A 10,248-nucleotide genomic window follows, 5' to 3' on the forward strand; every position below is an offset into this window, starting at 1 on the left:
TAAAATTTTAATTTTAATTAATTTTTCCAATTAAAAATAAATAAAAAAAGCCACGTGGTAAAGGTGACTAGGACAAAATTGAACTGTGGCAACATTTGGCCTTGATTGAATTAAAAAAAAAAATTTAGGGACCCAATTTGATGAAATAATTTTCTAGGTCCTGGATTTGATTCCCTTTGTAATTTCAGGGGCCTTTGGACCCTTTAAGCCTAAAAAGTATTAACATAATGGTATTGTGAGACCGGATGAATAGTGCTAAGAACTCATGGTTGGAGCAAAATCTGCAAATAGTTGTTTAAGCACATGTGGCAGTATGGACCCACATAAATATTGCTAAGAACTAAAAACTAGCTTTGGAGATGCTCTAACTAAGGTCTGTCTCTATCTGAGATAATCTATATTTTTGTTTTCCTAATTTTTCTCATTTCCCTTTTCACTCTACTATTGTTCTAATTCAAACTATTAAAGTGGGTTCATTGTTCTTAATAATATGTCAAAATCATCAATTTATATTCTAAAATCAATTTTTTTCAAATTGGACCATGTACAAGTGTGTATATAATAAAGAGCACGTACATTCATTGCCTTAAGCCTAAGATTTTGTGGTACATGGTTCTAACTTAGGATTTCTAACGTGCTAAAATTTATTTTTGTATGACAAAAATCACCATTTTATAAATTATAATTTTTTTTTGCGGGAACGATCACAAGCCTCCAAACTTACTACTACGCGAAGCGAGCTAAACTTTTCCAACTCGCATTTCTGCAAGTCAGACCGCCCTATCTTACTTTAAAGCCGACTAAGAGCAGGACGGGATGGTCCGACCACATAAGATGCGAATTCGAAAAAGTCTAATATGCACTGCGAATTGTGGATTTATGGAGTGCCCGCTTTGACACCAATGAGGGGTGGCTCACCGGTGCCTCAGCGCCCCTCATCTTTTCGATTTTCATTTAGATACTATGCGTATTTTTCTTATGACCCTAATCATAAAATTAATATATTATCATGCAACCATTATTAATTAGCACTGTGTAACCTAATGGTACGCACATGAATAGTTTCCTCCCCAGTCCGGGTTCAAATCTCGCTTACGCCAATTTTACTTACCACTAAGCTATGCACGAATACATACATGTCTGACAATTTAATTTATTTATACATATATTTCTTCTTGTTATAAAAAATATATTATATTAATTGTTTTACACATATAGAGTCGTTTGAATTATTGTTCGATAAAATTATGTTTGATATAATGAAATTTGATAAAATGAACGATACTCCCTCCGTTCCTATTTAACTGTCCATTTTGGAAAAAAAAATTGTTCCTTTTTAACTGTCAACTTAGCATTTCAAGAGAGCATTAAATGATGTTTTTACAACAAATGTCATTGTTAGTACAATAAATGAGGAGAGATAACACATACTTTAAAAGGTAAAATAGAAAAATAATCCTCATTTTTTTCTAAAAATCAATAAAATTAATCACACCCTTAATATGTGTGTCTCTACTCAAAGTGAACAGTTAAACATGAACGGAGGGAGTAGAAGATTGAATATGTGTATAAAATTATACGTAAAAGTAATTTTAAACAATTAATATTATTTAAATAAAAAAAGTAAAATTAAATTTTTATTTGATCTTTGGTCATCCAATGTCGAAATCCTGACTACACTCCATACACCACTTTGAGAGAAAGAAACATTTCTTTAAGCCATACAATGATACAGTTGTCCTTTGTGTTTACAAGCATAAAAAGAAGGGAAGGGCTTAAAACTGAATAATGTTATATTCACACCTCTAATATGAGATGAAGAGAGGTGGAGGAAAAGAGAGATAAGAAAAAAGAAAAAAGTAAGAGAAAAAAAGTATGAGATGTGATAGATGATAAGAGGAGATAAATAGAAATAAAAATGAGTGAAAATGAAGTGTTTAGAAAATGAGGTGTGTATATATCATTATTGCTGAAAACTGGATGAGAGAGGGTGGTCCACTGTTGCATTTAGGTCAAAAGTGATACAGTAGAAATAACGTTGGGGAACGAGCCCAATCAATTAACTCTACACGCTTTCCTGGGCCTCTCCCCTTCTCCATTTTCGTGTAAATGTCATCTTCCACATTTGACCATTTGTCACATAAGGGAAAACAGCCCAGCACTCAATTTATAATTCTTACTTCTTCAATAGTTTCTGTTTTCTAATTAAATTATAATTTTATAATTTACATAAACAAAGGTTAAAAACAGTTTAAGTTCATATAGTATAAATGACTCTAGATATAGTATGGACTAAATCACTTTAGTACTAAATGGAACAATAATATTTAAGATAAGTAGCTACTTATCATAAATATTAGTGGTCTATATAGAACTAGAGTAATTTAACTCAAATTTTACCTAAGATCTTCTAGAGAATCCCACATATAAATAATGTGATTAATTTTTTGTTGGATCGAATCTGAATTTTTTTTACCGGTAACGTGACGAGGCTAAGCCCAATCCTGATTCTATGAAGGGTAAAAGTCTATCTAGTTTTCTTAAGTTAAAATTTTGTGCCTATATTTCTATTCATATGTATTAAATAGGTGAAATCATTCGAAAAATTCATTAAAAAAACAAAAATCATATTTTACTTAAGAAGATTATAATCTTCCGTATGATCCACTCGTGCATATTCGCTATTTTACTCAATGCTTCTATAGTTGATTTTACCATGGTGACCACCAATTTTTCGTAAAGATCTAGTTTTGGTGAAAAATGTAGTGTTTAATTCATTTGTAGTTTGTAGTTGAAGCGAATAATAAAAAATGAATGGTCAAATAAGTTTCTAAAAATGTTAGGATCGCAAAGTTCGTCCCTATAAGAAAAAAATATCTCGTACAACCCCTTATTGTGTAAAATGACTGACATAAACTTATTTAACCGACATTTTACACGATAAAAAACTGCAAAAGTATTTTATTCTTCACGAATTTGTTGACGCCAAATACTTTTAAAAACCAATTTAACCAATCACTAAAAAAAACACACCTTATCAACTACATTTCAATTTCTTAGATCATCAAAATATGTTGAGCAATGATCCATCAATTCACACTTTATTTTTTCTTTCATCTTATTTTCATGCATTTCTCTATTTATCTCTCACATTTCATTTTCGGTTATACATTACATATTTATCACTCGTTTCTCACTTATTCAATTCCTAATGGAAAAATCAAAACATTATTCTAATATGTTTTGATTATTATTATTATTTTCCCGGCATTTGGTAAGGGTGGGGTAGTCTCGAAGACCTGAAATTTCACAACCTGTGTTGCTCAGTTCACTCTCTCCCATATTACCAGAGACCAGAGTTTGCCATTTGCCAAACTGGGTGAAGAAGAACACCACAAACCACACCACTCTTTCCCTCCAACTACTCACTTCATGTCATAAACATGTTAAGTTACCACCGGCCACTGCATTTTTGTTTTCTCCTCACATTTTTCTCACTTCACTCTTCCACCTCCTTTTCCCTCTCACCTCTGCAGACACAACTCACTTCAGCAGGTACTATGTTATGCCTTTTTCCTCTTGCAAGCAAAATGTTGTCACTGTTCACTCACTATGACAATGCAAGAGCAGGATAGTGTTTCAAACTATTGTAGCTCACTTTCCTTTGTTTTTGCTCTTGCTAAGATGAACAAGTTGTTACTTTGTGAAGATCTTTCAGACTTTCAGTTCAAAACATGAAACTTTTATGTATTTTACCTTTTTTTCTGGTTTTTTTTTTTCAGGAAATGAGGGAAAAGCTTTGAGTTTTTCTAGGTTGGAGGTATTTGCTGCTGAACCTTTTGAGAACTCACCACTTCCCTTAGCTGCAGAGAGAACAAGAAGAAAAGATCCTCTAAACAGCTTCAATCAGTACTTAAGTGGATGGAATATCAGTGACCACCATTATTGGGCTGTAAGCTCTTCTAACCACTGTTACTCTTCTCTTCAGTAATAATACCTTCTAGGTTTTTTGTTTAGATTTTTTTTTTGCTTCCCACTGTATTTTCTTCATTGTGGTTGCTAATAGTTTTATTTTATGGGACTGCCATAGCCTACTTTGGAACTACTAAAAAAATGACCAAGGAAGAATATACTCTGAAATCTGAATGAATCTGAAATTAGAAAGTCTGTCTAATTACATTATTAACTTAATAATTAGTTTCTGGCCTAAAGCAAAATGTGAGCTTCTACTATGAAGGTGTTGATCTAGTGGTAAGCAAGTTAGACCCGTAAAAGTGAGAATACAAGTTTGAACTCCAGAAAAATCATTTTGTTAGGAGAGGCGGCTACAATTTTCTGAGTGGGCACATCCAGGACAAACATCAAAATTGAGCATCTAGATTAAGTGATGCTCATTTTTTACTGTTGGATGTTATTCTTTGTTCTTTCATTTTTTGGTGCTTTACTCGAAACCATAGCCTAAATGAGATTTTTAGTTAGTTAGCCCAGTTTAATGTATTGAATTTCAAAAGACAAATTTCACTCACTACTTCTCGTTTTAATTGAACTGAATGCAGTCAGCGGCATATACTGCAGTTCCTGTGTTCATTATTGCTGCAATCTGGTTCTTGGGCTTTGGCTTGTGCTTATTGGTCCTCCTTGTTTGTTACTTCTGTCGTAATCGAGAGCCTTACGGTTACTCTCCAACATGCTACGCTCTTTCCCTGATTCTCCTCATATTGTTCACATTTCTAGCAATGTACACATATCTCTCTTTTCCTCTCTTTTGCTGGTTTCCCCTTTAGTTGGATCTGTATTGCCGATTACATCATTACAATGTCTTTCTGCATTAACAGGATTGGATGTGCAATTCTTTATATTGGGCAAGGAAGTTTTCACCACAGCACGACACTGACATCGCAATATGTTGTGCATCAAGCTGATTCTGCTGTGGATAAACTGAAGAATGTGTCTGATTATCTTGCTCAAGCTAAGCAAGTTGGAATTGATCGTGTTTTTCTCCCTTCTAATGTGCAAACTGATATTGATGAAGTAGAAACAAATATCAATACCTCTGCGGGCACAATTGCGGATAAGACCAAGGAGAACTCAGACAACATACAAGATCTCTTAGATTCTGTGTAATGATCATTGAGTATTAGGTTTTCAAGTCAAGTAATTTTAATATTTTTTGTTTTGTTTTTAGCTCTATAACATGAATGTGGTGACGCTGAAACAGGAGGCTGGCGCTTATCACAATAGCTGCAGTTATGCTAGTCTTGACATTTCTTGGGTTTTGTAAGTCCCTTCTATGTCCCAATTTAGATGCAGAGTTTCTTCTTCTGGTATTAATATATGGTCTTATTTGTTGCTACAGTATTCTCAATTTTTGGGATGCAGATTCTTGTGTATATGTAAGTTTGACATACTTTATAACCTACTGTTTTCTAATCCTGTGATTCTTTGCTGATAAACATGCCTATATTTATCATCATATTTTCTCATGAAACTGACATAAATAATTGCAGCTTGGTATTCGCGGGATGGTTTCTTGTTACTGGCACCCTTATATTGTGTGGCTGCTTCCTTATTCTCCATAAGTAAGTTCCCTCCTCCCACTCCCCCTTGCTTAAAATTTTAATGTCTAGTGTGTTTGATTCCCTGATGGGGAACCTCTTAATTAATTCTGATAAGAGAAAACTCAAATTTAGATCATAATATGAATGTCTGATTGTCATTTTGAAGAGTTGATTTCAGTCCCAAAATCGATTCTGCTGGAAGCAAGAAAGAGCAGCTTCTGCGTTGAACATAATCAATTCTGAGATTTTACAACTGAATTTTACATTACTCTTCAAGAATCACTTTTTCATAAATGTATTCAAACATAAATCGCTTCACTTTTACTATAATCAATTTTGCCAATATCAATTTCATACAAAATCAATTGTGATAATGCTGATCCAAACACTCATATGTTTGGATCAACTTTTAGAAGCTACTTACAGAAACTTCTCCCCATAATTTATTTTACCCATAGAATCAATTGCAGAGGGATTTCCAAACATGCACTAAATGGTTTTGCTGTATATTTGTTGCTCATATTATGTGGAGAAGCTTTTGTGAGTAGTTTATGGTTGTCATCAATTAGGGAGAAACTTTTATTAGTAGCTACTTAGTGTCACAGCTGATTCTTGGGAAAATAAGCTGATACTACCATGCTATCAGCTAATGGTCAGAAATATCTTGGAGAAATTATGTCAAAATTGAAGGTTTGGTAAAATTTTACCACATACTATGTTTAATATCTTTATAGTGTACTTGTTTTGCATTGCTAGTGTAACAGCAGACACTTGTGTAGCCATGGATGAGTGGATTCAGTATCCTGCTGCAAATACTGCTCTGGATGATATTCTGCCCTGTGTGGACAATGCCACTGCACAAGAAACATTTCTACGAAGCAAAGAAGTAACTTCTGAACTAGTGAATTTAGTGAACCAGGTTATAACCAATGTCTCCAACATAAATTTCGCCCCCAATTTCACGCCACTGTTCTACAATCAATCCGGCCCTGTCATGCCGCTCCTCTGCAATCCGTTTCATCCTGACATGACAGATAGACTATGTGACCCTGGTGAAGTGACCCTAAGCAATGCAACACAGGTACATCAATTAACCTTAAAGGCCCTAACATGTTCAATTTTACTAAAATTTATTGTGACAACGCTGATTCAGACACCCACCTAGCTAGAGTGTTTGGTTCCTTGTTGGTGAACCTGAGAATCGATTCTGATAGGGTAAAATCAATTTTGGATGACAATAAAGATGTTTGAGTTATTAATCCATTCTCCTAGAAGCTATAGAGTAGTTTTTGTGTAGAACAGAATCAATTGAGATTTTCCAACTGTATCACAATATTATCCTGCATAAATCACTTTTCTCCTAAAAGTATCCAAACATAAATCACATCATTTTCAACTCACGTTTATCATAAAAAAGTTACAGAAATCAATTATGGACAATGCTGATCCAAACAGGCTTTTAATGTTGGTGTTGATCATAGTTTCTAATTAATGCAGGTGTATGGCAACTTTGTGTGCCAAGTTTCACCCTCAGATATTTGCACAACACAAGGGCGTTTGACACCAACCTTCTATAATCAGATATCCACAGGAATAAACGTGGGAAACGCCTTGTATAGTTATGCTCCTTCTTTGGTTGAGTTACAAGACTGCACCTTTGTTCGTGAAACTTTCAGTGACATTTCAAGGGAGCATTGTCCTGGTCTACGACGTTATAGTAAATGGATCTATGCTGGATTGGTGATGGTTTCCTTTGCTGTGATGTTCTCCTTGATCTTCTGGGTTGTGTATGGAAGAGAACGAAGATATCGTCTATATACAAAAGAAACAAAAGAGTTAACACCAGTACCAGGACGAGCACCATCAACTTCACGAGCATTAGTACTAAATCCATGAAGGAGACAAGTAGAATTAAATTAAGCGAACTTGTTGATGTTGTTACTGGAAGTAGGGTGGATAATGTGGTAGCTCTTTTCAGTGTTGGGTGTATAATGTGGTAGATTCTTTGTTATGACACTAGTACAATTTTTTAATGGAATGTCATTATTTTGAAAAAGGAATCACAGAGAAGGAACAAAGGAAGGAACACTCCCAAAATTAATATCCTGTGGGAGCATGTGGGGCAATATTATGAGACCAATCTCTTCTTGCATGTTGGGCGGCGCTTTGTTTGGAGCCAGCTCACTATCATCACAGAGCCCAACATGTTTCATAAAGTTTTCCTTTGATTTTAGAAATAATAAATTTTCAGTAATTTTCACATACATTTCTTTTACATACTGTTTGGTTCAAATGAGGGGAGGGGAGGGATTTTAATGGAGGGGAGGGAAGGGGAGGGGAAAGGAGGGGAGGGATTTTAATACTTATTACGTTTGGTTCATAGGAGGGGAGGGGAGGGAAAATAATTTGGTTCATGAGGGAAGGAAGATATTTTATAATTAAAATTACTTTTATACTCTTTTATATATATACTTGAATTACCAAATGCCAATTTGAGGGTAGTGAATTATCACGAAGGCAGGGTGGGTCATGGACATTTGTGGACTTATAAAAGATCAAAACTTAGTTTTGTGAGGTTCGGTTTTCATCTTGCAGAGACTTTGACCCAGGGAAAAAAAATAATCGCAAGACACCAATTTGATGATGGCAGCACGATCCTCATATGTATTTTGTCATGAATTGAAGCGCGATGTGTTCCTCAGCTTCAGAAGTGAAGATATGCGCATGGGTTTTGCTCCGCATCTCTACAGTTGTCTTAATTGAAGAAGAAAGGAAAAAAAAGATGAAATAAAGGAGGAAAACCCTAGGATAAAATATTAGAATTTTTAGATTTGTGCAGGGTTATTTTTGTCAGAAATTTATTTCCCCTCCTAATTCCCCCACTTTTGGGGGAACAAAAAATTGAGGTTGGAGGGATTTTGCTCCCCTCCATTTCCCTCCCCTCCCCTCCTAAAGTTTGAACCAAACAAAATCAGATTTTAAAAATCTCTCCCCTCCCCTCCTCTCCCCTCCATTCTCCTCCAACCAAACATTTTCTTAGTGTAAGACAGTTGTCCTCCTTCGGAGATAATTCTGTTTGAGCTAGGAACATCTAGATCATGGTTGGACTAACTCTTCTAGCGAGGGTTTTTCCATCCAAGAGACTTCACAAATACATTTATGTTCTATTTAAAATATAATTAAAAAACAATAAATATGTATCTATACGGAGCTTCCATTTACGATAACTCTCGTTCTTTAAGTCCGCATTGGTTGATAAACCTTGAGCCCTTGGCTTTAAGTTTATTTCACCATTGGGTATTTTTATTTTCAACGAGACTTAAATGACGGTTTTACTCATAAGTCCACCAAGCAAATGCTTAATATTTGAAGGACAATGTACCTATCGAGCTATCGTTTATGATAACTCGGCTCAAATGAGGGTCGTACCCACAATTTCATTAAGCGGCTCCATTGGATTTAGAGAAATGTGTATGTGTATCTAATAAGCTACCATTTGTGATAGCCCGGCTGAATGAGGGTTTGTGTTTTAACATTACTCACTCAATACATATACCATGGTCAATGCTCGTACATAATAATTATAGGTCTTCTGACTGTTTACAACCCCTCATAGTCGTTCATAAACCCCTCTTAGTCATTCACGACCCCTGAATTAACTAATTAATCATGACGCTATTAATTTCAATGACCTAATAATCACAATAAATGTGAAATGTCCAACAAGCTCAAGAGACAACTCCAAAGTTATTAAAAAAAGTCACGTATATTTTACATTTTTACTTTAACACTATTCTTGGGAGCTAAGTTGTACGTGTGCTTCTCACTGACCTTCTTGAGTTTGGAGGAAAAAAATATATATTTCCAAACTCTTAACTTTCGTAAAATATTTAAATTAAACACTTTCTAAGTCATTGAAAATTTCCCAATTAACTCAACGCATTCGCCTTAAGAATGGTGTATAACCATGATGTGAAATTAAGTAACTACCATTTTTCTGTTTCAAAAAAAAAGGTATATATCTACCATTGCTAAAATATAAGCCAACTATTTTTTTTTGATACATCTCGGAAGATTAATATAAGCCAACTATTGAATCCAAGTTTATAATTTTTTTAATAAAATCATCATTTTTTATTTCTCATAATGTCCTGCTCTGCCCTGTCGATGAGGGGTTGGGTTGATGAAACTTGACCCAATACGAAGTCTGGCCCAGTGACCTTAGCTTATCAGGATCTGGCCTAGTCTGGAACATGTGGTTAAATGGATATATTGTTCAACCAAAATAAAATATGGATATGTTGACATTTTATTTGAAAATTTGATAATGTATTTACATAAATTTTGATTGTTATTATGTAGACAACTAGACATTCACTCTGAAGTCTTAACTACTCTTGATCAATGGATTATTTTCTATAACCATTTTAGTTTGCGTCCCTTGCGATGTCTCCGTAGTTCATCAAATTTTATTGACTTTGTCAGCATCCTTCCAAAGAATTGCTTGTTTTTGTACTTTCTAAATGAATGAATTGCGACTCTTGAAAGATAAGAATGAAGATAGATCCTATCCACAAGAGTTCTCAAAAGATAGAGGTAGTCCTTGTAGATAAGTATCAGATGTGTAACTTGAGATTGTACATTAGTTTGCAGTACAATTTATTTCATCCATTTTCAACACACCAAGTTG

The 10,248-nt window shown here is 34.5% G+C and overlaps 1 protein-coding gene across 1 annotated transcript; it reads left to right on the forward strand.

Annotated features, from left to right (window-relative positions):
• The first annotated feature begins 3,295 nt into the window (after window positions 1-3,295).
• LOC130727351 (uncharacterized) lies at window positions 3,296-7,614 on the forward strand. The gene is made up of 9 exons (XM_057578456.1): window positions 3,296-3,555; window positions 3,783-3,952; window positions 4,557-4,738; window positions 4,836-5,120; window positions 5,219-5,277; window positions 5,357-5,393; window positions 5,508-5,579; window positions 6,315-6,639; window positions 7,056-7,614. Exons 1-9 carry the CDS (start codon window positions 3,444-3,446, stop codon window positions 7,452-7,454), a joined length of 1,641 nt encoding a protein of 546 aa, XP_057434439.1. The 5' UTR covers window positions 3,296-3,443; the 3' UTR covers window positions 7,455-7,614.
• The last annotated feature ends 2,634 nt before the right edge of the window (window positions 7,615-10,248 follow it).

The sequence above is a fragment of the Lotus japonicus genome, chromosome 1 (genome assembly GCF_012489685.1).
Source record: "Lotus japonicus ecotype B-129 chromosome 1, LjGifu_v1.2".
NCBI lineage: Eukaryota > Viridiplantae > Streptophyta > Magnoliopsida > Fabales > Fabaceae > Lotus > Lotus japonicus.

Coding starts and splice junctions, on each gene's coding strand:
- LOC130727351 (XM_057578456.1), top strand. CDS start 3,444: ATGTTAAGTTACCACCGGCCACTGCATTTTTGTTTTCTCCTCACATTT. Junction 3,556..3,782: donor GACACAACTCACTTCAGCAG/GTACTATGTTAT, acceptor TTTTTTTTTCAG/GAAATGAGGGAAAAGCTTTG. Junction 6,640..7,055: donor CCCTAAGCAATGCAACACAG/GTACATCAATTA, acceptor TAATTAATGCAG/GTGTATGGCAACTTTGTGTG.